The 25,686-nt window shown below is 53.3% G+C and overlaps 1 protein-coding gene across 1 annotated transcript; it reads left to right on the top strand.

Moving 5' to 3' along the window:
* The first annotated feature begins 219 nt into the window (after positions 1–219).
* On the top strand, positions 220–23,837 carry EVPL (envoplakin). The gene is made up of 22 exons (XM_068209439.1): positions 220–366; positions 5,836–5,935; positions 6,667–6,821; positions 7,500–7,623; positions 8,525–8,650; positions 8,926–8,964; positions 9,714–9,875; positions 10,451–10,558; positions 11,181–11,276; positions 11,516–11,641; positions 12,474–12,620; positions 12,756–12,910; positions 14,182–14,279; positions 14,816–14,997; positions 15,714–15,892; positions 16,304–16,442; positions 16,976–17,169; positions 17,517–17,667; positions 18,247–18,330; positions 18,416–18,526; positions 19,138–19,230; positions 20,022–23,837. The coding sequence occupies exons 1-22, from the start codon at positions 293–295 to the stop codon at positions 23,469–23,471; spliced, it is 6,093 nt and encodes a 2,030-aa protein (XP_068065540.1). The 5' UTR covers positions 220–292; the 3' UTR covers positions 23,472–23,837.
* The last annotated feature ends 1,849 nt before the right edge of the window (positions 23,838–25,686 follow it).

Genomic DNA, 25,686 nt, shown 5'->3' on the forward strand with positions numbered 1-25,686 from the left:
AAGCTGCTGCCCGGCTGTGGCTGTGTGAGCCCCAACACTCTCCGAGCCAGGGCGAGGTCTCCCGTTCTCCCTCTGGGGCTCTGCTCTTTCCACCCTAAACTGGTTTTTCGAGTCATTTTTTTCAGAGGTGCCTCCATCTCTGCTGCTCACCTGCGTTCGGGGAGGAGCCTGCCAGGAGCTGCTCTTTACTGCGCCGCCGAGTCCTGTCCTTCCATCCCGACCCAGCGGAGCAGGGAGCAGGGAGCCACCACACCCGTGCAGAGCCCAGGACACCTGCCGGGACCTGGCCAACATGTTCAAGGCGGTGGGCAGAAGCTCCCCGAGCAGAAGCTCCCCCAGCAGAAGTTCCCCTGTCAAACCGAGCAAGTAAGTGTGACCCCTCTCGTCTGTCTGTGCTGTGTGACCCTGGGGGACGACAAGGGATGGGTGATCCGTGGCTTTTAAGCCACCCTAAGTGCCATCTGTCTGTGGAGCAGCAGAAGTTTGGGGTTTGCTGGGAGCTGATACCAAAATGAGCTGCCTGGCTGTTGTCCTTGTCTTTGGAGGGCCTCGTGCTCCTTCCCAGGAGTGTCCTGCAGCCCCTGGGATGTGCTCAGAGCTGTGGTCATTGAGCAGGGAGGTGCAAAAAAAGCCCCTTTCGGGCAGGTAGGGGCAGGATAAAAGCAGCCTCTGTGCCTGGGTGGAGCGGGGTCTGCTCAGTGGTGAAGCAGATCCCAATCTGGGTCTGAGATCCCAGGATTCCCTGGCTGTGTGAGGCTGCTGGGATGCTGCCCTGGGATCCCTGGAGAAGGATGCTCAGTCTGCTGCTGCTCAGGTGGTGGAGAGGGGGTGATGGGTTTGCTGGTGGCTGCTCTAACCCAGCCTGGGACAGGCCAGGTCTCATCGCTGAGTTTGCCTCTTTCAGACCTGCCTGGAACACCCTGGTCTGGTGGAAAGTGTCCCTGGCCACGTCTTTAAGGTCCCTTCCAGCCCCAACCATTCTGTGATTCTATGAAGACCTCCCTGAGTTCTGAGGGAATGAGATGTGTGATGCTTCCCGAGGATCAGGGACTCCTCTGGGAGGGAGCACTCCTGCAGGGACATCTCAGCCCTCCCTCCAGCTGCTTTGTTAAGTCAGGATTATTTTCCACCTTCCTCAGCAATTTTGCATGTTGTAGTGTTGGGTGATTCCATGGGAATTCTCTGCCCTGCCATGGTTGGAAGCTGAGGAAGCAGCCAGGGGGGTTGTGCTGAGGAGGAGGGGACATGCAGGGTGTAGGGGGTGCTGGTCACATCTCCTGGGACCACCAGCAGCACTCCAGGACAGTGTGTGTGTGTGTGTGTGTGTGAGGACACCTGGGTGGTCACAACACGGTGCTGGCCCCCAGATGTGCTGTTTTGGGGGCCAAACCCTGGGTCAGCCAACAGCCACTGAGGAGGGGGAGCTGGGCAGGGCAGCAGGGCCTGGGGACAAGGTGCCCCCTCAAAGGTTGGGAGTGCCCGGGGGGATGTCAGGAGCTGGACCCCTGCAATGGGAAGCTTCAGTGGAGCTGAGCATGCACAAACTCGTCTCAAAGGCAGCTCTGGGGGCTCTCTGAACGCCAAGCTTTGCCTGGGGCCTGGCTGCAGAGAGGCACCTCCCCAGCAGCCCGGGAGCTGTCAGGCTCTGCTTTATTCAGCCTTACTAATGCAACCTTTCCACCTCCCCAGCCAGCTCCCAAAGCAGGCTGGGGATTTCTGAGGAGCCTGCAGAGGGTTTGGGCAGGCTCTCCCTCAGCAGGAACCTCTCAGAATAACTGGAGCTGCATCCCAGCAAGACCTCACAGCTCTTCTCCATGCAGGATGGAGGCTGGAGCCAGGAGCACAGCAATTCCCAAGCTAGTTGTGCTTGTTTCAGGAGGCACCAACCATCAGACACAGCCTCATTCGCTTGGCCATGGCCTGGGGCTTGGTCAGTGCCCAAAGGAGCTGAGAAAATGAAGGTGGATGAGTTGTCTTGGGAGCAGCCACCAGCACACGCTCTGCAGATGGCCCCAAGAAAATGCTGGTGGCCCACAGCTTGTCTTGGTGGCCCCAAGGCCAGAGCCTCAGCAGCAGCTGAGTTTCCCTTCCTCTGGGGTTCATAATGGACCCCCACAGAGGGCTCTTGGCCCTGGGGCTGTGGTGTTGAGCCTTCTGTCAGGGCCCTTTGCTGTCTCACCCTGGTGGATGCATCCCAGTGAGGCAGCAGCAGCACAGGTTTGTGCCCAAGGAGCTTCCTGGATGTGCCCTGCTCTAGGTGGAGGGGCTGAAAGGGAGAACTCTTGGGAAGGTGGAATTGAATTGGGTCTGGCTGGACTGGCTGTGCCTGGGTGCGATTCTGACGAAGGAGGTGCATGGCAAGTCATCTCCTGGGATTTAAGTGTCTCCTGGGATTGCTGCTTTTCCCACCATCTCCCTCTGCTGCTCCCCAGTCAGTCTGGAGCAGTGTGGACCCTGGGGACAGGCAGGGGGTCAGGTACTAACCCAGGACTGGCAGGGGGTCAGGGCTGCTCTGCTGGGATCTGCTGGCAAATCAAAACGTGCCAGGACTTCTGCGTGTGTCGGGGAGAACAGACCCAGCTTTGGGCCCCGTGGCCATAAAGCAAAGTCCCAGTGAGGAAGGGAAGAGGGGTCAGGGACTGCAGTGGGTGGAGCTGTGGTCCTGCCCCAGGTGCCCTGGCAGGAGTGACCAGGAGTGGGGGACACCATCCCTCCTGAGCAGCTGGGCTGTCCAGGAGGCAGAAAGTGGTAGGAGAAATGAACCAATTAATAATGATAATAATAGTGCTGTGCCTCTCTGCCTCTCCTAGGCATGAGATGGCCCTAGGGAGGAGGTTGCCCTGGCTCCTGAGCAGGAGCAGGAGGAGCTTTGCCCAGCTTTGTCCTCAGCCATCCTGGGGCTGTGGCTGTACCATCATGCTCTGTGTGTGGGGCTGGACCCGAATTTCGGGGGGCTGAGGGGGTGTCCAACATGAGCTCGTGGCTGCCTGTATCCCACTTGATGCCAGGCTGCCTCTCTGCAGCCCAAATGTCAGCATGTTTGCCCTGAAATGCAGGGCCCAGCTCTGGCTGAGTGAGAGCTCCTGCCCAGGGGCAGCAGGGATGGGCAGGGGGACACTCCAGGGAGGGACAGGGATGCATCCCTTTCACCACGGGCTGTGTGGGTGGGTGTTTGCACAGACTCCTCTCAGCACACCCTGCTGCTCCTGAGATGATGTTCTCCAGGAATCATCCCCACTTCCCTGAAAACCAGGCTGTTGGCAGCAGCATCCCGGTCTCCAGCCTCAGGTGCTCCGTGCAGCACAGGCTGGGATGGGCTGAGTCCCTGTGACCACGAGGTTGGTGACATCTTTTCTGTCCATAGTTTTGTTGTGGCTTAAAGCAGATTCCTGTGCCCAACCTTAGGAACTAAGGGATGGAGTGCCCCAGCGTTTCCCTCAACCAGAAAGGGAGTGCCAGCAGGAATAAACAGGATTTTGTTGGTGATCTATCATCCCTGGGAAGGATGGATCCTCACTTCTCCCCTCTTGGATCAGCACAGAGTTATCCACAGCCACAAGACAAACTGGGATGGGCTCAAACCGGACGCCCCATCCACACTCTGTAGGCAGGAGCTGGATTCAGGCAGACCTCCTGGGGGGACGATGCTGTTCCCGGAGCTCTGGGAGAGGCTCCGTCCCCCGGGAGCCCAGCCCGTGACTCACATCTCCTCCCTACGCAGAGAGCCCGGGCAGGAAATTTGGGTGGTGCTCAAGTATTTGCTCACGGGACACCACCTCATTCCGGGCGTGTCAGGGATGAGTGGGAGATTGTGTAACCTCCTGGGGAGGGGGGGGCTCCGAGAGCTTCCAGCCTGCTGCTCGCTCAGGCTCGCAGGGACCGAGCCCTGTGCTGCTCCCACCCTGTCGTGCATCTCCCTGAGCGCTGCAGTTTACACCGGGAAAGGGCACGGAGCGATGATTAACGCGATATAAAGCAGAGGTTGTAGCAGGGAGTGATGCTTTGGTGGTGAAGGATGCGCTGCTTGGGCTCCAGAGTCCCTGGAATTAGTGTGCCTGAGCTCGCTTCAAACGGGAGCTGTGGCACTGAGTGCTTGGCTTGGGGTGACTGTAGCACTCCCTGGCATGTCAGGGTCACTTAGGGCTGCAATAAATGAACATCCCAGCATCAGTTCCAGCCTTTGGAATGAACTGTGGGACAGCTGGAGCCACGACTGGGAGCTGGAGCAATGACAGAGCCATTAAGGGAATAATTTCCCCCATCCTTTATGGATTCAGGGGCTTGGAAGGAAAGCATGTGGCTAAAGGGCAGAAGTGGTGGCTCTGCTGCAGGACATCACCTTTCTCCTACCTTCTTCCACCAAAGAGGCACCAACCTGCCCTGAAGAAGTGTCCCCCACTCCAGCTGACCCCCACTGATATCCCAGTGCTGCTCACACTCTTTCCTCCTGCTCTCAGCTGCCAGCACCAGCACACCGGGCACTCAGCCTCTGCTGATCTTTGTCCCATCAGCAGCATTCCGAGGCTCCAACCCCGGTGATGCTGTCCCTCCACCCCCTCCTGCCCCTGCCCACATCCTGGCAGTGCTGTGCTCTCCCTGCCTGCAGGGCAGGGCCGGCGGTGTCCCCAAGGGCAGATGCTGTTAGAAACAGCAGGACGCGGGGACAAAGGTGGCACCGAGGTTTGTGCTTCCTTGTCTGCAGGGAGCCTTGGGAACCATCCCGTGCCTGGCTGAGGCTTTGGATCCAGCTGTTCCAGCAGGGCTGCTCATTCCCAAGGGTGGTGGTGGGACAAGGGCTGTGATGGCACCTTCGGTTGTGTGGTGGCACTGAGGTGACAGCAGCAGGGAATGGAGCCCCACTGGGATGAGGAGAGCTGGTAGGTGTGACATGGCCTTGGGAAATTGGACTCTGGGAATCACAGGCTATCCTGAGTTGGAAGGGATCCATCAGGATCATTGAGTCCAACTCCTGGCCCTGTGCAGTTCACCCCAAGAATCCCACCATGTGCTGAGAGCATTGTCCAAACACCTCTTGAGCTCAGACAGGCTCAGTGCTGTGACCACTTCCCTGGGAACCTGTTCAGTGCCTGAGCACCCTCTGGGTACAAAACCTTTTCCTGACATCCAGCCTAAACCTGCCCCAACTCAGCTTCATGCTGTTCCCCAAGCTCTGAAAACACCACAACAGCCTACAGCACCCAGAGGGGCTTGTGGTCTTCATAGCAAGTCCTTGTCCCCTGCAGCCCGGTCTCGGGGTGGCACCGGGCTCTCCAGTGTGTCACTGGGCCCAGCTGTGGAGAGCTCCACATGGGACAGGATGGCAGCTCTGGGTCGGGCTGGAGGGCCACCTGTGCCAGCAGCACCCAGGGAAGCACCTCCCAACAGGGTGAGCATGTTGTGCTGCCTCTGCAGCGTGCTCCCCTGTCTGTGGCTTTGGGTCTTCCAACCCCAGACTGGTGCTTTTGGGAACCCTATGGCAGGTTTTGTGCCTTTTTTCCCCCCTCTATTGTTTTCCCCCCTCTGATGTTTTTTTGAATCCACACAAAGTTTTGAGCATCTGCAGCAAGGAGTTGTGCAGAGGGGCTGGGTGGTAGCAAAATCCCACCACCAGGCTCTGAACACAGCAGCTCTGGCCTTCTCCTGGCTGAGGGCAGCAGCAGGCACTGACCACTGGTGTGTGTCCGTGCCCTTGGCCACAGCTCAGGCTCTTTCCTGAGAGACCCAGTGGATATGGGGGAAAGGGGTGAAGGAGCAGGCCTGGGGAGGTCCTGGGCAGGGGTGGAGGGGGTGACCTTTGCTTTAGCCACCCATCTGCTTTGCTGTTCCCTCTCTCAGGTCCTCCACAAACGAGCTGGCCGTGCTCATCTCCCGCATGCAGACAAATGCTGACCAGGTGGAGAAGGACATCCTGGAGACTCAGTCCAGACTCAAGCAGGTCACTCGTGGCAGGGGGTGGTGGGAGGTGAAAGCCTTTGCCTAGAAATGCAGTGTCTAGGACATCACCGAAACCCAGGAAGAAGAAGGTGAAGAAGAAGGACCAGCCTCTGCCCTAAAACCTCCATCTTGCTCTCTATATATTACTATGTTTTAAGACCTTAAACTCCAAGTTTTCCACCCTGTGATATTATACACTTGTAATCAAACTACACACTCGTAATTCTAGTGCTATCAATTAATTTTGGAAGCCTTCTCCACGGCATCAGGTCAAATGCAGTGTTCTCTTGGGGGTCAGAGTCTGTCAGCACAGAAAGCCCAAAATTCTCAGCATCCAGGACTCCAACAGGTCAGGTGTCTGCTCTGTGCATGCTGCTGCAGGTTTGGGGGCTGGCTGGAGGCTGGGGAGGAACAGACACCCCACAGAGCCTCCCAAGCCCTGGGGCTGCATCCCGAGGCCTCCCAGGTTCTTTGTGCTCAGTGCCTCAGGTTTTGCACAGCCAAGGCTGCCTGACCTGTGGCAGCACAGCCCCGTGCCCCCGAGCAGCCCCAGAGGCTGCCAGCCTGACTGCAGAGCCCCTGGCGGGGAGGGAGCTGGAGCAGGAGGCTGGGCACCAGGGCTCCTCTGTGGCTGTTGTGTGGAGGATCCGGAGCCTCTGTGTTGGCCAAGGAAAGTGTTGTGAGGTCCGTGGGGTCCAACCAGGCTTTCTCCTCTGTCTTCCCGGTCTCCAGGATTCCAGCAATCACCAGAAGAACAAGGCTTTTGAGTTCCAGACAGAGAATGCCAGGAACCTGAAGGAAGCTGAGATCCTGCTGAAGGATCTCTTCCTGGATGTGGACCGTGCCAAGAGGCTGAAACACCCGCAGGCTCCTGAGATAGAGAAAGAGTGAGTACAGTGGAGGCACAGGTGTGATGAGGGCACTGAGCAATTTGGAACCTCCTCAGGACACAGAGGACCAGTCCTTGCCATGAGCGGTAGTTTCACTCTTCTTCCCGCAGAGTTTACCCTTAATTTTTTTTTTTTTCCTGCCAATTTATTATAAAGATATTGGTATGCCGGGTGGATGCCAGAGTGATTGCCCAGGAGGCCCCAGTCTTTTGGGAGCCCTTATAAAAGGTACTAGAAAAATGCAGAGCTAAAATATGGCCCCACTATCAGGGCAAATGCCCTTTTCCTCTGCCTTCCCTAAAATAAGTACCTTTAATTTGGGGCAAGCACAGAGCCAGAGGTGTGTGTTGGAGTGGGAGAAGAGCTTCAGTTGGCTCCTGGTGCTTTGCTCCCCTTCACTTCCAGCCCTTCCACGCAGAAATCAGGAGGGAAGTTTCCCAATTGGGAAGGGACAGCCCTGACCTCCCTGCAGCATCCTCCAGGCAGTAATTCCTGAGGCATCCCTGGAGATGGAGAACAGCAGGGCAAGTGCTGGACACTGCTGAAGGAGGCCAGTGCCACAAAGGGACAGCAGAGCACCCTGGGTCTCGTGGGTGAAATCTGGGCTCCACAAAGCCCACCTTGGTTCTCCTGCATCCTGATTGACACAGGGACCTGTGCCTCTCCCCTTGGCAGCATCCAGCAGCTCCATGAGCGTGTGACACAGCTCTGCGCCGAGTACCGGGCCCTCTACGAGCAGCTGAACGTCCCCGAGGTGGGGCCCAGGGTGGACTGGGCCAGGATCCTGGACCAAAAGACGGTAACAGCAGCTGGGTTTGGATGTTACCTCCCATCTCCTACCGGGACAGATAATGTTTGCTGTTGTCTGTAGGGCTGTGCCAGCCACTGCATGCTCAGCATAACGCTGGGATGTTGGAGGTGGTGGGAATAATTCAGTAATAACATTTAAAAAATGTAATAATGTAAAAATAATAATATAAAAATAATAAATTTAAATAATATAAATAAAAAATTAATGCATGCATGTTCAGCATAATGCAGGGATTTTGGAGGTGGTGGGAATAATTCAGGAATAATATAAAAAGAATAATATAAAAATACAAAAATAATAATATACATAATTAGAAAAATATAAATAAATATAAATAATATAATAATAAGGTAAAAATAATAATAATCTGAGTGGAAGACAGACTCTCCTTCTACCTCTTAAAACCCTCTGGAGCACCCTCTGAATTAACCTGTTCAGATAAAGAGTTATCAGAGGGGGATCAGGTAGAGAGTCCTGCTGTGGGATGAAGGGTTGGAGAAGGTGATGTCTCTTAGGATTTTACAGCCCTACCTTTCAGGGTTTCACACTGCAAGGTTTGGGTATGTGGAGTTCTCAGATTGGAGCCAGTTTGGATTCTCCTGAAAGCTGGATGGTAATTTAAGTGCATCCCATGCACGTCACCATGGGCAGGGGGCTGGCTCAGCCCAGGTCTGTAGCCCAGGGTTATGTGGTCTGGTTATCTTTGCCCCTGTACGGCTGGGGAAATGGCAACCAACAGCAATCATGGGAAACAACAAAAAAATCCCCTCCCTTCCTCCTGGGCCGCTATCAGACACCAGATCTTTCCATGCCCTGCCAGCACTGCCTGGGGTTTCTCCCTGAAATGAAGCCTTTTGCTTTGGTGTCTGCCCTGACTCCTTTTGCACAGAAACAAGTCAATGCAGGACAGTATGGCCCCGGCATGTCGGAGCTGGAGAAGCAAATAGCTGAGCACAACATCCTCCAGAAGGAGATCGAGGCCTACGGGCTCCAGATCAAGAACCTGCGCTGCGGGGTAAGGCCCCTCCGTCCCCTGCTTGTCCTGTCGCTCCACTGGGGACCCTGCTGGCTGTGCCACTGCTGGCCGTGTGTCCCATCTGCCCCTCCACACGGTGACTGTCCACCTTTGTTCTGCAGAGGGCAAGGGAGGCCTGGGAGGTGGCTCCTGGATGGTTTCTACAGCACATTCCATAAATCAGTTCATCAGCATTCACCACATGTTTTGCTAACAGCTTTTCTTTATCTTTTTTTTTTGTTCACCTCCTTGCTCTCGGCTGTGTTGTAACCCAGGATGTGGCAGATTTAAAAAGCCAGTACAAGGACTTGCTGGTAAGGTTCTCAGTGGTTTTCTGCACGGATGGGGTCTTACAGCAGAGTGACACCATCCCTGACGGGCAGGGAACACCCAGTTCAGAACAGGAGCCACCCCTGGGCTTGCACAGTAGAGTTGTGTCCCTCGTATCATCTGCCCATTTCCTTCCCTCCTTGGGATAGGTGTAAATTGAAAGAACTCTCGCTGTCCTCAGGGCAGTGCCGAGGGTGAGATCCATGTCTCTGCACTTCGTGGCCATGGACCTGCAGTTTCCTCTGTGTCCGTGGGCACAGGGACCAGAAGGCACCAGGAAATCCAGCCCAGCCCAAACACTGGGGATCCAAATCAGGATTGCAAATGTGGAGGCTTGCCCTGATCCCTAACAAGGGTTCCAGAGAGGAAATGAGCAGGGAGAGCAAAGAGGTGGCCAGGAAGAAAGTCCTGGGTTTACCCAGCTATGCCCATGCAGATGATGCTGAAAATGGGATTTGTGAGAAATACAGCAGAGCTGGGCCAGCTCTGAGACTGCCCCGGGCACCAGCCCACACCTGGGATTCTGGTTAGACAAACATGTCTTGTCTGTGAGGAGGGAAAGGGAACAGCAGCCCCATCAGATAAGACCAGTGGTGGCAGATTTCTCACCAAGGTTTCTGAGAATCTTCTGCTGGATGTGCAACAGGAGTGTGGTACTGGGGAGGAAGAGGAGGAGGGGAAAGGGACTCCCCAGGCTGAGCACTGACACTGTCTCTGTCCTGTGTGTGGGCAGAAAGCTTCCATCTGGCGAGGGCAGAGCCTTGGCAGCCTCTACCACCACCTGCAGGGCTGCACCAAGGAGCTGAGCTACCTGACAGAGCAGCAGACCAAGATCCTGAAGCAGGACTGGAGTGACCAAATGATGGATATCCAGAGCATGCGTCGGGAGTACGAGGTGAGCCCTCGGGGGTGGCAGCGTGTCGTGGCCATGCAAGGCTGGCCAAGCCTGGCCAAGATCTGCAGGGCGCATCCCAGCCTCCTGCACACCCACCACCAGCCCTGAGCACGAGGCTTTCCAAAACAGAGGGGGAAGAGTCACCCCCCCCGGGTCCGTGCTGGAATTAGGAACGAGCTGCTCTGTGTGACCCCTCCAGTCCCCTGAGCTGGCACGTGGGATCATACTTTGGAGAGCTGCCAGGGAGGCTTTCCATGGCCAGAGAGAAGGGAAGGGCTCAGTGCCACATCAGCCTCAATGGCCACAGTACAACACCCAGTGGCTGCCATGTGCTGGGACACAGAAAATGAGAGGGATAATTGCATAGGAAAATGCTCTTTGAACAAATGCCCTGATGCTTTCTGAGGCCCAAATGTGTCTAATTTGTTTTAGCCCTGCCTAGCCCCTTCTGTTTTAAAAACAAGCAAGGATGTCTGTGCTTTGGGAGCCTTATCTCTGTTATGTTTGGTGCCTCAGAAGAGCACTCTGTGCTCTCTGCATGCTCCCAAGGTCAGAAAGTTTCTTTTCCCCTCCAGGATTTCAAGTCCAACGAGCTGCTCAACCAGGAGGAGTTTGTGAACCACCTTCAGGACGACGGGGACAGGATGATTGAGCTGAAGCACCCAGCCATCAAACCTATCCAGGTTGGGAGAGGGGGTCTCTTCCCCAGCCCCGTGGGACAATGAGAGTGTTTCTGTGCCTCAAGTGGGGGGTCAGAGGAGACCCCTTCACCTCTCCCTGCAGTTATGTTACTCTTTCCTTCCACACTGCACTGCAGCATCTTTCAGCCTGCTCCAGCCCTACAGGGAAGCTGAGGGAAGTGCAGGGTCTTCACCCTTTCCAAAACTTCCAGGAGATAGTGGCCAACATCTGTGTGCTGGGACCAGCTCTCGCTCAGGTGCTGACACACATCCGTGCAGCCGCCCTCACACTGTCCAGCTTTGACATGGTGTGGCTTCTCCCACGTGAATGCAGCTCCCATCCTCCAAGGCTGGATTTCCAAGCTTGCAGATGCAGTGCCAGGCTATGGTGGGTTCTCAGTCCCCAGCACCTGAAGCTGAGACCACCTGAGAAGTGATGGCTGCTCTGTGTCAGCCAGGTCCTTCGCAAGGGGTGTCCTCACTCAGGCTCATCATCAGGCAGTGCCTGGGCACAGCTTTGTCCCTTCTCTTCCTCTGATCTCTGGGACTTCTGAGGAAAGGAGACCTGTGGTGGGGGAGGTAGGACCAGCTGGAACCCGCTGAGATGTGCTCTGTCCCACCACAGGCTCACCAGGAAGCCTTGAAGAACGAGTGGCAGAATTTCCTGAATCTCTGCATTTGCCAGGAGAGCCATCTGAAAAGTGTGGAGAGCTATAAGAAGGTAAAAAGCAAAATCATGGGCTATGGCTCTGCAGGTCAGGCCAGAGTGGGCAGGCTGGGAAGAGAGACAGCAAAGGGGTGAGGATGGGAGACCCTTTGCTTGCACCTAGTAAAGGTATTTTGGGGAAATGCCCCTCAAAATAGAATCTTTTAGAGGTGCTGGGAACTGAGAGAATCCCACTGGACTTGGGGACAGTGATGTTCCCCCATGCCTGACTGTTTCCCTACCCACACCTCCAGTTCCAGGATGATGCCGAGGCTGTGAGCCGCTCCCTGAAGAAGATGAGCTCTGACCTGGACACCAAATACAGCAAATTCAACAAAGACAGCCCTGGGGTGGTGTCAGACCTGCTGCTTCAGCTGGAGGTGGGGCCTTCAGGGCTGGTGGCACCAGCCAGACCTCAGGGAAAATCCAAAGTTAAAAACTCCCCAGTAAATGACAGAGGGGAAGGGGAAGAGGTGGGGGAATAATCCTACAGGGATAGCTCACCCCAGCTCTGCGCTAGGGAGGGGGAAGCCCAGAAGATCCACGCTGCTCACGCTGCCCTGAATGGCACTGTCCCCATCAGTGACACAGAGCCAGGCCCTAGGTCACCATCAGAGTAAAGGAGAAGTGCAGGGAGAAGCCATGTGTTGTCCCTAACATAAAACACTTGGATTAGAGGGCCTGGCATCCAAGCAGGGAAAGATCCTCCCATCTCCTCAGCACTCTCATGAGCCAAGGGCAAGGGAGGGAATAAAGAAATCTGACCTCAGGGGTGAGATGCAGATAGGAAAGGAAGATTTGCCTCGGAGAGAGGGAGGGAACACGTTCACCATGGTATCTTCCCAAGTATGCAACACATTTGGCTCTCAAGAGATGCTGGAATCTGGGTACTTTCTGACACTGGAATGCAGCCACCTCTTGGCAGGTGTTCCATTTCTGAAAAGGAAAACTCCTTCAGGATATTTGATATGAAAGTGTGGGTTCACCTAAGGTTAACCCAGGCTCAATGGCAGATCTGTGAGCAAAAGAATCTGAGGAGAGCGTTGGCAGTGGGAAGGGGAAGAATGGACACGGAGGGATCGAGAATGGAGAAACTCCTGACTCCACCCCACAAGGACAGATAATTGGTCCCAACATACCGGCTGTAGTGTGACCCTCCCCTTCCTTCTTATCCAAACTGCTCACAAGCACTCTCTCCCCTGTTTTGTCTAGAACGAGGAGAAGGCGTTGAAGCAGGCAGAGAAGAGCATCGCTGACCTGAAGAGAAGGAGCAAAGAGATCAGCCCCCTGAAACTGCGCAGGACACGTCCCTCTCAGCCCCTCACCCTGGACACCCTCTGCGACTGGGATGCTGGGGAGGTGAGGGCAGCACCCTCAGAAGGGACAGAGAACTGGATTCTTCTCTGGTTGCTCCAGATCTTGGCTCTGTGGTGTGAGGAACTGTCTTAGGGCCAGAAGGCCAAGCCTTTCACTGGGTTTTGTGTCCTTTCCCAGGTGCAGCTGACCAGAGGGGACAAGTACACTCTGAAGGACAACAGCAACCCAGAGATGTGGGTGGTCCAGAGCAGCACTGGTGTGGTCCAGGAGGCACCTTCTGCTTGTTTCTCCATCCCTCCTCCTGACCCTGAGTCCATAGACAAGGTCAATAGGTGAGTCTGCAGCAGAGACCCTGACCCAGAGAGACATTTAGACTCTCTTGGGTCATAACCAGCCTGACTGCAGAGACACAGCAGCTGGGGACAGGCCTCTCAACTAAATCTCTCCTGGAGAGGGATTTTTCCTGCAGCCAGGTATCTCATCCAGGTGTCTACCATTCCTCAACATCCCTGCACACTGCACAGACCTCACTATCAATGAGTTTTCTGGCAGTCAGGCTTGATTTCTTCACCCAAACATGTGACTCGCATAGGTTTGACTAAATTCATTGCAGAATCAGTCTGGAGCTTGGGACTTGCCAAACAGGACAGAGTTATCTGTGGTATCTGCTCTCAGCCAGCCCCAGCTGGAGCCTGAGCAGTGCTCCTTGAGCCTCTGTGTGGGTTTGCTGCCTGCCTGCTCCGTCAGCTCCTGCCCTTCCCACAGGATGGGGCGGTGGTGCAGGGAGCTTGGCACTGCCTCTTTAATCATGGCCCCAGGTGTTTGGGTAAATCAGGGCTGCTCAAGTGCTGAGGAAAGGCCGCAGCCCAGACTTGCAGCTATAGAGGCATGCCCAGAGTGGGGGCTTGGGTGTGATTGCTTCATTGTGTTTCTCAGCGTGTATCCCTCTTCACACATCCCAGACTATTGAATCTTTTGGATGTATGGGTTTCAGGAGTGGTTTAAAACAGAAATTCAGTTCCTCTGCACAGAAGGACAGCCCTCATCTGACAGCAGCCGGGCAAACTGAGAATTGCTGGTTTTAGCACACAGTGTTTAGCTGGAACAGTCCACAGCAGGGATGAGAACCAGCCCGGTCCTTCCTGTTCCCCCTCCTTCTGGTTCCATGAGTCTTTTCTCGCCCAGAAATATTTTTTGGTCCTTCCAGCTCTGGCAGATCCTAGCCCTAGTTTCATTAGGCAGGAACCATCCTTACAAGTGAGACGTGACATTTCTAGTGCAGCAGTACTTGTTTCCTGCAAGGCTGCAAAGCACGGCAACCATATGAAACATTTCCATCTTTGATAGCTTCTGCTGAGAGTTGGAAACATTGGCTTCCTTGAGAGAACTCAGCTGCTCAAAGCAACCAGCTGCTCTTGCTGCTGTTCCCTTTCCTAAGGGACATCTCTTAGTTACAACAGGCTGCAGGCTCCCAGCCTTTGAGGACAACTTGCCTTGCCTTTGGGGACACCTCCCCAGCACAGCCATGGAGCTGCTGCTGCTGTGCAGGGCTCTGTCAGTGCTGTGTCCCTTCCTGGCTGATGATGCCTTTCTCTGCTCACAGGTTGGAAGGGGAACTGAACACGGTGAAGCAGAAGCGAGCAGCGGTTCAGAGCACCCTGAGACGCAGCCAAAAGGAGCAGGTGCAGCCCAGCCAGCAAGGTTTGTCACCTGGATAGTCCAGCCCTCTCCAGAGGCAGCTCTGGAAACAGAGCACCCACCCAGGGTGGGCAGAGCACCTGCAGCTCACACACAGACACTTGCAGAGGTCCCTGTGGGAGGATGCCTTCTCCTCCATGGCCAAGAACAGCTGGCAGGATAACCTGACTCCTGTCTCAGCAATTCACCTGAAGTCTGCTGCCCTTCTCAAGCCTCTGAGCTCCAACATCAGCTGGAGGGTATTTAGGATTTCAGGGGGATGTGCATATCCAGAAACCTTAATTAAACCTGCTTTGTAATCTGGGCCCCTTGCAGTTCTCTTCCCTAGCTGGGGGCTATGGGATGAGCAGGCAGCCGTGGCTAAATCCCAGTCCTGGGTTATCTGTGCTATTCCCACAGCTGCAGTTCAAAGGCTCCCAGCAAAGCTGAGAAGGGACGTGTCTGCATGGCGGCACTTGGCTTTGTCCCTCCTTTGGAGCTGTGGCTCACCATGGCAGAGCTAAAACCTGGGGATTAACCTAAGCTATGTCTCACTGCAGCTCTGTCCCGGAGCCCTCCAGCAGTCCAGGATGATCCCCAAGCTGACCGGCTCCTCAGCAGCCTGGATCGTGTTGGCAAGGACCTGGTCCAGGTAGAGAAGGAGGTCTTGAACCGAGTGAGGTCTCCTGTGAACTACAGTGACCCTACAGATGACCTTGGCAGGAGGATCAAGCAGCAGCAGGTGAGTTGGAGCAGGAGCAGTTTGGTAGCTCTGTGTCCTTGGCCCAAAGCAGGGCAACATGGAAATAACACTGGAGAGGACAGCTGGTGCTCCAAAGGAGAAAACCATGCTGCAAATTTAAGGGTTTCAGGCTGGCTTGAACCCTTGAAATGGGACTAAGTGAAACTCTCAGGAAATGCAGGCCCTTCCCTTGGCTCTGGAGCAAGAGGGTCCATTCATTTCAGAGCTGTGGTCCAGGTGCCAGTCCTGGGAATGCTGTCACCCTACACACTCAAGTCTGTAACAAAGAGACCAAGGAATAAAGGGAATTAATCCAAGGCCCAGCTTTGTCTCACCTGATGGGAAGTACAGACTTGTAAATGTCAGTGAGAGGTTTTCAGTGCCCTGAAGCCCCCCTCCTTTCCTCTGCGTCAAGGTCTGGGTTTGCAGTATTTCAGCTTGTTACATCTTCATCTGTGGGTATTTATCTGGCTCTGGCAGCAGGATGGGCTCAGCAGGTAGGTTTTTTCCATCTGCCTGTGTGGATCTCTTTCCCACACCCTGCCACTGCCAGACAGCCACAGTCTGGATGGGGCTGTGCCCCAAGGGGCACCTCCTTATGAGAGGGGCACCACACCCTGAGCCCCACAGCCAAATCCGCCCCTGAGGGAAACACATTTCCACAGCAGTGCTGTTATGGCTGTGTTGGGTGACTGTGCTTCCATCTGGTGTGCCAGGAAACAACAAAGAAACTTGAGAACCTGGGGGCAGCCAAGGATGCCTTGCAGAAGGAGTGTGAGACCTACCTTTCCCAGAAACCCAGCAGCACCTCAGCTTCCCAGCTCCCTGTCACACTGAATGCCCTCAGGAGCAAATACAACGATGTCAATATGCTCTCCAGCCTGTACAACGAGAAGTGAGTGATGGGGATGAGGGAAGGAAGTGTCCTTGCTCAGGTGTGCCAACACAGAAACATGACAAGAAATGCTTTTGATCTGTATGAGTGTTGGTTGAGGTCCAGCACAGGCTGGAAACCTCCCATCCATCATCAAAGGACTCCTCTGAAGGAGTTCCTGTGTGTAATTTGTGAGGAGATCCCCTCACCGTGGAAAATCCACCACAATGGGTGTGTGTCCCAGCTCTGCTGTGTGGTGAACTGCAACATATCTGACTTGTGAGCAGCATGACAGGGGTGTGAGTGCACATTGCTTGTTCTCTGACATATTGCAGAAGCTCTAATTTTAAGTAAGGTTAAACATCAAAGGGAGAAAATAAGAAGAGTAGGGTTTCTGTAGCTAATCTTGTCCTTTGTTTTCCCCTTTCCCAGGGCTAAGGCTGCCCTGAACCTGGAGACTCAGATTGAGAACACAGACAAGATTGTCAGCACGTTTGAGGCCAAGCTGGCTCAGGACAGCATCATTCCTGCATCCCCCAATGCCCTGCAGGATCGGGCCAATGACCTGCAGGTAGGGGAACATCAGGCTTCTCATTAGGGGGGGAGATCCCTGAGCTCAGGGACCAGTGTGAGAGGAGCTGGATTTATTTGAGCACCTTGAGACGCCAGCAATGAAGTATTTTTGAGGACTTTTTCCTTGAAGGTTTAATGTTGGTGTTGCAGGCTGACCTGCTCTTACTGGAGAGCCAAACACTCTGTCCCTCTGGCCCTCCCTTTGCATATCATGACCCCCTTAGCATCCAATCCCTGTTGCTCTGCCTCATGCCTCTCCCTAGTCTTTCCTGCTCCCAGTCTCATTGCCCCATCCTTGGCACCCACAGTGACCTGATGTTTTGCCTTCCCCAAAACTTCTCAGTGCATTGTCCAAGCCACATTGCTTCCCAGCTTCCCTGGTGAATAAGCCTCACTGCTCCACCACTTCCACCTCACCCAGAGAGCCTGACCAGCCCCCAGTGCTGCCCAGTACCAGTGACACATCAAGGAGGGTGTTTGGGTGTTGTCTGACTGATGCAAACACAAGGTGTCTTTCTTTCTGCCCTGCAGAAGATGAGGCGGGACCTGGTGGCCCAGGAGGACTGTGTGCTGAAGCTGAACCGGGGGCTCAAGGATGCTGAGCACAGCTGCAGTGCTGTGCAGAACAACTTCCAGGAGTACTGCCCTGACCTGCCCCGGCAGAAGCGGGAGGTGCAGCTCCTCAACGACCGCTACCATGCTGTGGCCGACCAGCTGGACCAGCGGTGAGGACCTGTGGGGGCATCTCTGCTCCTCTTAGCTAAGGTGGACTGGGGCAGGGGTCAGAGCCCTGAGTATGTTCTTCATGGCAGGACCCTGATCCTGACCCCAGTCCTGTAATACTGAGGACCAGGTGTGTCCTTCTGTGTAGTTGCCACCTTCCTATTCACAGCACAGGCTTTGAGCTTCCAGAGTTGTGCTCCCCACTCAGGCATCAGTTGTTACCTCCTCGTTTTTGTTATCTTAGTGTTTGTTGTGGTGATATTTTCACCTTTCACCTTCCTTCCTAGGAACTTGGACATGACTTTTTGCCCTTCCCCTTAACGCTCCTGTCCACTTTTGTGCTGCACAGAGAGAAGACCCTCAGGAACATCAGCCTCACCTACCAGCAGTTCCAAAACTCCAATGAGAACCTGATGTTCTGGATGAACAACCTACCCAAGCACCAAGTGAAGACCACTGATGGGCCAAGCCAGATCAATTACAAGCTGCAGGCACAGAAGGTGTGTTCCAGGGCAAGAATAGCCTGTAACTTTACAGGGATGGGGCAATTTTCTTGTGAACAGCACATGCAAAATAGTACCAGCCAGCTCCTAGTTGTGTGCTCCCCCACCACAGTGAATGAACTAGAGAAGGATTGCAGCCCTCATGTGGTGTTACCTGGTGTATCTCACCTTGCTGGGTTTATCTGCAGTGCTGGTGTCCTCATCTGTGCCAGTCACCTCCAGGTTGAAACCTTCTCCATGGACAGGACACTTCCAGATCCTGAAATATTTTACCTCAGGCTGAGATGTTACATCCAAGTCCTTCATTTTTCTCTCCTTGAGCAGACTCTAAGCTCATTAGCTTAGACAAGGAGTTGTGGAGGTCTCTGTGTTGGCTGCTATTTATCTTACTTGTGATAAATCAGCGTGGGAAGTCCTGGGCAAGTTATAGCACTGCTGAGATACCCTAAAACCCTGGAGACTCTTCCTAAATGTCTTCCTGTTCCCACCATTCCCTCAGCTGAGCTGATTCTCTAGGCTGCAAGCCTAGAGCAGTGGATTCCAGTGTGTCCTTAACGCCACGTGTGTCTCCTGCAGAGGCTGGTGGAGGAGATCCAGAGCAAGGAGCCTGAGAAGAACGCCCTGATCAGGCTGTCCCAGAACGTGCAGTCCACACTCAACGTAAGGATGGGTTTTCCCATTTGTCACTCCCTTAGCATTTCACCCAAGAGATGCCACCTGATTCTTGTGTGTCTGCTCTGAACAGGACTATGAGCTTGAAGCAGGCAAATACAGCTCCTCTCTGGACCCTTCCCTGACTGACTCTGCTGCAAAGAGGCTGCGTGTGACCCCCCTGCAGGAAAGCATCCAGGCCCAGGTAAAATGTTAATCTGAAGACACAGAAACCATTGTCCAGCACATTACCCATACCCCAATGTCCTCTGCAAGGCCTTAATCCACTCTTACAGCCACCACTGATTACGGTCCTAATCCCAGAGTCAAGAGTCCTCAGGGATCCCTTTGTCCTTGGGGCAAAGCAGCATGTGAGATCCTGAATTAGGGATGTGCCTGGAACCTTGGTTGAGATTGCTGATGTTGCCTCCTCACCACATTGTGTATGAAGATAAAACTTACAGGGTAGGTGTGTGGGGAGAGAAAGAAGCCAGAGCTCCTCTGAGCTCTTCCCAGTTACACCCCAGTTGTCCTGCATTACCTTTTGCCAGCTGCTCTCCATCTGTGAATTTGGGAGACTGGGCCCTGTGTAGGCCTGCAGGCATCTAACAGGCATTCACATAACAGGGACAGGATCTCCTGCAGGAATCCTTAGACTTTGTGTCTCCCTAAAGAGTCAGATGGGAAGACACTAATCCCTAGAACTGTGACATACACAAAACTGGTCCAGGTGAAAGGAGGTGTGGCAGAGTCTGCCACACAACAGAGCTGTGTCTGGGTGAGGGCACAAGGCTCTCACCACTCTTTCTTTTGCAGGAAAATGATGTCACCAAGCTCTACATGGAGCTGGCAGCAGAAAATAAACAGCAGCTCAGCCGGCTGGAGTTTGCCAAGAAGATTGTTGAGAAGGTACCAGCTTACAGCTCACTGCAAGACTGGGGTACTCTAGACTGGGGCTCAAATCTGCTCAGCCTGGGGCTCCCCCACCCCTCCCCGAGTCTCCACATCCAGGTGTGAGGAATGACAGGAATTGAAACCCCTCTTAAGAAAAAGACCACAAGAAACCACAGTTTCACTAACACTGATCTTGGGTCGTGACTCCCATCACCTCTGGGGGCCCTCAGCTTGTTACTGAAGCTGTAGTTTATGCTTGGAAAAAAAATATTAGGGCTTTTAAGTCCAGTTCTCTTAGCCATAGCGAATCAACCATCACAGACTGAGAATTTCAGATTTGTTTGTGGGGGTGGCTGGAATTTAGTGGTCACAACCTTCTGGAAACACTTCAAAGCAACAGGACTTTTGTAGCTTTCTAAGGTTTGAACGACCTGGAGGAAAGGTCTCAGAACCAGGTGACTTTCAGCAGGTTCAGGAAGCACGAGAGATTAAGCTGGGGACTGGCTGTGATGCTCTCCCTCAGATGCAGATACAAGAAGGCAGCACAAAGCACCTTTGTGGGCTGCTGCAGCACCTCCATCTGAAGGGGAAGACCCAATTTTTACAAATTCATTTCCCACACCACCAAGTCAGTTGCTTGAGATGATGGGATTGTGTCCTCACTTTCCATTTACAAACAGCCTTATTTGAAAACTGCATGAGGATTCTGGGCCACTTTTGTCTCCCACCATGCCATGTCATTTAAAAGATCTCTGGCTTGGTTTTCCTGCCTTTTTTAAAATTCTTTTTTATTTTTTACTTTGCAGAAGGAAGTGCATGAGGACATTGAAGCTGTACACAAGCAAACCCAGAAAGCTGAAAACAAAGCCACAACAAGCAGGGAATCTGAGGGGCTGAAATTGCAGCTGGAGGAGGAAAGGAGGAAAGTGGCCAGGATTGAAGAGGACCTGGAGGAACACAGAAACAAGCTGCTGATGTTGAAAACTCAGAAGCCCATTGAAAGAGTGGAAGAAAAAGAGGTGATTGAATACTACAGAGACCCACAGGTGGAGAGCAACCTGTCTAGGATGGTACAGCAGATTGAAGAGGAAGGCAAAAAGAGGCAGAGCCTGCAAGAAGACATTGATGTGATGAGCCGTAGGCTTGCCCAGATGGAGAGTGAGAAGAAGGTCGCTCCTGCCCAGCTCCTCACCAAAGAGATCACAAAAATTGAGAAGGATCCAAGCCTGGATGGCCAAGCAGCCAGTCTTCGTCAGGAGATCAAGCATCTCCAGGAGGAAAGCTTGGCTGCTGCTTCTGAACTTGAGCAGCTTAAGAGGGAGCTGCACATGCTGGAGCGAAAGCAGCCCAACATCCGAGAGAAAGTGGTGGTGAAGGAGCTCATCAAACTGGAGAAAAACCCAGAAATGCTGAAGTCTGTTAGGACCCTGCAGTTACAAATCGATGAGGAATCCTTCAAAAGGAAATCTGCAGAAGAAGCGATAGTGAAAGTGAAGAACAAGATTGAGGAGGTGGAAAGACTGATTGAAACAGTAGAACCCAAAATTATTGTGAAGGAGGTGAAACAGGTAGAGCAGGACCCAGAGTTATTGAAAGAGACTTCCAAGCTGAAAACTCTGATTGAAGAAGAGAGAAGCAAAAACTTGGTGCTGACAGGTGAGCTGGGAGAGCTGCAGACCCAGTACAGCATTGCAGAGAAGCAAAAGCCCAGGATAGAGGTAAAAGAGAGGGTCAACGAGATCTTCCTGGTGGACCCTGAAACAGAGCGGCAGATTGCACACCTGAAAAGGGAGCTGCAGGAAGTCACTCTGAAAAGGACAAAGATTGACAGCGAAGTGGAAGAGGCCTTAGCAGAGCTCAAAGTCCTCAGGTCACAAAAACCAGAGGTGGAGTTTAAGGAGGTCATAGAGGAGGTGGTGAAACATGAAAAGAGTCCAGAGATTCTCAGAGAAATTGACAGGCTGAAAGAGCAGCTTAATGAACTTGTGAACACCAACGGCAGGACCCAGGAGCAGCTCATTAGGCTGCAGGGGGAAAGGGATGAATGGAGGAGGGAGAGATCCAAGGTGGAAACCAAGCTGGTCAACAAGGAAGTCATCCGATATGAGAATGATCCACTCCTGGAAAAAGAAGCCGACCGCTTGCGTCAGGAGGTGCGTAACATGTCCCAGAAGAGGAGAGCTGCTGAGGATGCCATCTATGACCTGCAGAACAAATACATGCTACTGGAGAGGCGGAAGCCGGAGGAGAAGGTGGTTGTTCAAGAGGTGATACTGACCCAAAAGGATCCAAAGCTCCGAGATGAGCACAGCAGGCTGAGACGCAGTCTGGATGAGGAGGTGAGCAACAGGCGTCGCCTGGAACGCGACGTGCAGCAGGTTCGTGTGCTGGTGGAAGAGCAAGAGAAGTTGCTCAATTTTCAGGAGGATCGAAGCAAGAGGCTTGCACTGGAGAAGGAGATGAGACAAATTACACTGAGAATAAAGGAGCTGGAGGAGAGCCCAGCCCCCGTGCAAGAAAAGATCATTATGGAAGAAGTGGTCAAGCTGGAGAAGGATCCAGTCCTGGAACAATCTGCCAGCAACCTGCGCTTGGAGCTGGACCGGGAGAAGATGGAGGTGCTGAACTTGCAGAGAGAATGCAAGAATCTGCAGGTGCAAGTCGATGTCCTGCAGAAAACAAAATCCCAGGAGAAGACCATCTACAAGGAGGTGATTCGAGTGGAAAAAGACAGAGCACTGGAGAGTGAACGTGCACGGATCTGGGAGCTGCTGAGCAGGGAGAGGGGAGCCAAGCAAAAGGTAGAAGAAGAGGTACGGCGGCTCCGGGAGAAGATCGAGAGAGCTGAAGGCATGAAGAGGACATGGGCTCGTGAAGAGACAGAGCTGCAGAAAGCCAGGAACCTGGCCATCCAGGAGAGAGCCAATTTGGAGAGTGAACTGCGGGAGCTGGAGAGGCAGAAGCAGCAGAAAGTTCTCTTCCTTCGTGAGGAATCCAAACTGCTCAGCCAGCGGACTGAGAATGACAGGCAGAAGAAGAAGCAGCTGGAACATGAGGTTTCCCTGCTGGAGGCAGACATCCTTAGGGAGAAGGACCAGATCTACAACAAGGAGAGGTTAATTCGGGATCTCCAGTCAAAGGTCAACCGTGAAGAAATCAATCACGAGACCCAGATGAGAGAGACTAACCTCTCCACCAAGATCTCTATCTTGGACCCTGACACAGGGAAGGACATGTCCCCTTACGAAGCCTATAAGCGAGGTATCATAGACAGAGGCCAGTACATCCAGCTGCAAGAGCTGGAGTGTGACTGGGAAGAAGTCACCACCTTGGGCCCAAATGGGGAGATCTCGCTTCTCCTTGACAAGAAAAGTGGGAAGCAGTATTCCATCGATGATGCACTAAGGCTGAGGAGGATCACAAAGGAGGAGTACCAGCTGTACCGGGATGGCAAGATTCCCATCTCTGAATTTGCCTTGCTAGTGGCTGGGGAAACCAAGCCTCCCTCATCCCTCTCAATTGGCTCCATCATCTCCAAATCCCCACTCACATCACCCAACACCCACCAAACCCAAACCTTCTTCCCCCCAGCCTCACAGAAGGGCATATGTGATGACACATCCCCCATTGCCGGGGTGTATGACACCACCACCAACACCAAGTACAACATCAAAACTGCCGTTGCGAAGAAGCTGCTTGATCCCATGACAGCTCAGAAGCTCCTGGAAGCCCAGGCTGCCACGGGGGGCATCATAGACCTCATTTCCAGGGACCGGTTCTCGGTCCATAAGGCGATTGAGAGGGGGCTGATCGACAGGACCTCAATGCAGAGACTCCTCAATGCCCAGAAAGCTTTCACAGGCATTGAGGACCCAGTGACCAAGCGAAGGCTGTCTGTGGGGGAAGCAGTTCAGAAGGGTTGGATGACCAAGGACAGTGCTTTCCCCTACCTGCAAGTCCAGCATCTAACTGGAGGGCTCATCGATCCCAAGAAAACTGGTCGCATCCCTGTGCTGGAAGCTGTCCAGATGGGGATGATAACGAGCAACCTGGCCAATAGGCTCCAGGATGAGTCCAGCTATGAAAAAGATCTCGTTGACCCTGTCACTAAAGAGAAGATAAATTACAAGGAGGCCATGGCCCTCTGCCAGAAGGATCCTCTGAGCCACCTGCTGCTGCTCCCGGCCGCGTCGGAGGGGTATCAGCGGTACCACCAGGCGAGCCGTTCCCCCAGGCTCTCACGGTTCAGGCATTGAATGAACCAAAGCACATTCTGGGGCTAGTTCCTTCAGGAGGTCATCCCTTCAGAACACCTCTCCCTATGGAGGCAGCAGGCTCACAGGAATGGAGCATCTAGCATTTTAGGGCTGCCTACTCTTCTCTCTTAGCTACCTGCCTCCCAACACAGCTCGGCCATGCGAGAAAGGAAACGTGGTCATGGGCCTGCCACAGAGGGGTCCCCACAGTCCCCAGGTGCTGTTCCCTGATCAGCCCAGAGAGGGGTTGATTGTGAGAACTTCACAGGCAGTAGGTTAAATGTGGCTATGCCCAGAAAGAGGGGAGAGCCAGAGTGTTTTCCAGTTGGGTCATTCTGCATGCAATAAATATAGCAAGTGAGTGTCTGTGGCTGTGTTGTCTTTGCAGGCTGTGGCTGAAGGCACAGCTACTCCTTCCCCATGCAATCCCATGCCCTGCAGCCCAATCCACACAGGTTTTGTAGACTCTTGCTCTCCCTGATCTCCCAGCACTGAACCCCCTAAAGTGTCCTGCCTATGAGTCCATATTTTTAAAGATTTTGTTATATTTGTCTTTAAAACTGAAAACCAATGGGACTTTGCTTCCTGGTCATTTGGACACGTCTAAAAGAGGGACTTGAACACCAAAGGGGTGCAGTCCCACCTAACAGTACTGGAAAATCTGCACTTGCTATTTCTTTAGGTGAACTAAAAGGAAGTTACTCCTCTGTGTAACTTCCATCACTCAATCCTTCCTGAAACAAGCTATTCTCATATGCCAAATGTTCTTCACTAGTATCTACCCAATTTAGGAGCATCCCCTGGGTTTAGGGGATGAGAAAATTACTTTCTATTCATATCAGCTGCTCCTTCTCCTCTCCCAAGAGCTCTTTTAGCTGATGGTATTCAGGAACTCCAATATACCCAAAATAATGCATGAGAGTAGAGGTTTTCTCTCCCTCCTTCACCCACCAGACCAGCAGCATAGCCTCTACTTCCATATAGCCTAGCTGGAATTTGAAGTCTGGGCTCCAGGAAGAAACTGTTCCCAGTCTGGCAGGCTCAGCACACTCAGCTCCCATGACCTTCCTGGTGGTAGGTAGTGCCCAGCATTAGTAATCTGTAACAGCAAGTTTCCAGTCTGAGATCTGCCCAGGCTCTGTCCCAGGCTCTGTCCCAGGCTCTGCAGGGTCTCTGGTTATTCTCAGGCCTATGGCTGCTGTATGTGGCCATCTCAGCTGCCATGATCAATGCTGGGCAATTTGTTGGTTTACAATAGGGAAAACCATTGCACGCAGCCTGGAGCATCCACTCTCAGCCTCTTTCCTTTGGTAGAACACTGCTGGTCTGGATCAGCAGCAAGGCCCTGGAGCTTGGCTGTCCCGGACCAGGAAAGAAACTCTGTCCAACAGCCCTCGAAGCACAGGAGCACGGCCAGGTGAGGATCCTGTTCCAGCACAACCCAGGAGCCCTGGAGCAGTGCAGCTCCCAGGAATCCTCAGGTCACAGCTCTTCAAAGCTGCTGGGAGCAGCCTTGCTGTGCCTTGGCTTTGCTCCCCTCGGCTGGCTGAAAGCAGGAGCATCAATCAGGTGCCCAGCAGGTGAGTTTGCTGCCAGCCTTCCTCATCCTGCTCCGGAGTGAATAATGGCTTGGGGGAGCACTCTGTAACTACGAGACTTGGAGTTCTGGTGATTAGGCAGGCAGTTAATAATTTTGGACAAAGTGCTCCTTAACTGCATGGCGGGAGGGATTTACCTGGGGTTGGGTGAAGTTGTTAAGAGATGATAAGGTGGCTGAGCAGTTTAGTCTAGTCTGAAAAACACTCACTAAAAATCCATTTGTTTGCTGCCAAGTGCCCCTAATCTGCAGAAAGTAGCTCATGTCATGCCCTGATGTGTCCATAGGAAGCACCACTCAGCCATGGGGCTTTCCCCAGAGCCCTGCTGTCTGGCAGGGTTGTGAGTTGCTCAGGAGGAGCCAGGTAGGACTTTTCCTCCCTTCCCAGGCACAGGGTGATGGTGCTGCACTGTGGCTTTCCCAGAGCAGTTATTTCAACACAGCTGCTTTTTCTTCTCTTTGCTGGCAGTGGAGTTGGTAAGAAGTATTTAAAGTTAAGTCAGCTGCTTCAATTTTTGGGCTAGGTTTGCTCTAGTGTTTTATTTATGTTTATGGACTGGATCAATGTCCTTGGTATTTATTTTTTTACTGCAGATCTTTTAAAAACAAAACAAAAAG

This window comes from Anomalospiza imberbis, chromosome 19 (genome assembly GCF_031753505.1).
Source record: "Anomalospiza imberbis isolate Cuckoo-Finch-1a 21T00152 chromosome 19, ASM3175350v1, whole genome shotgun sequence".
Classification (NCBI taxonomy): Eukaryota; Metazoa; Chordata; class Aves; order Passeriformes; family Viduidae; genus Anomalospiza; species Anomalospiza imberbis.

Excerpts from the sequence above, each read along its gene's own strand:
- EVPL (XM_068209439.1), top strand. The coding sequence starts at position 293 with ATGTTCAAGGCGGTGGGCAGAAGCTCCCCGAGCAGAAGCTCCCCCAGC. Across the intron at positions 8,651-8,925 it reads TCAAGAACCTGCGCTGCGGG|GATGTGGCAGATTTAAAAAG; the intron begins GTAAGGCCCCTC and ends GTTGTAACCCAG. Across the intron at positions 19,231-20,021 it reads CCAAGAAGATTGTTGAGAAG|AAGGAAGTGCATGAGGACAT; the intron begins GTACCAGCTTAC and ends TTTACTTTGCAG.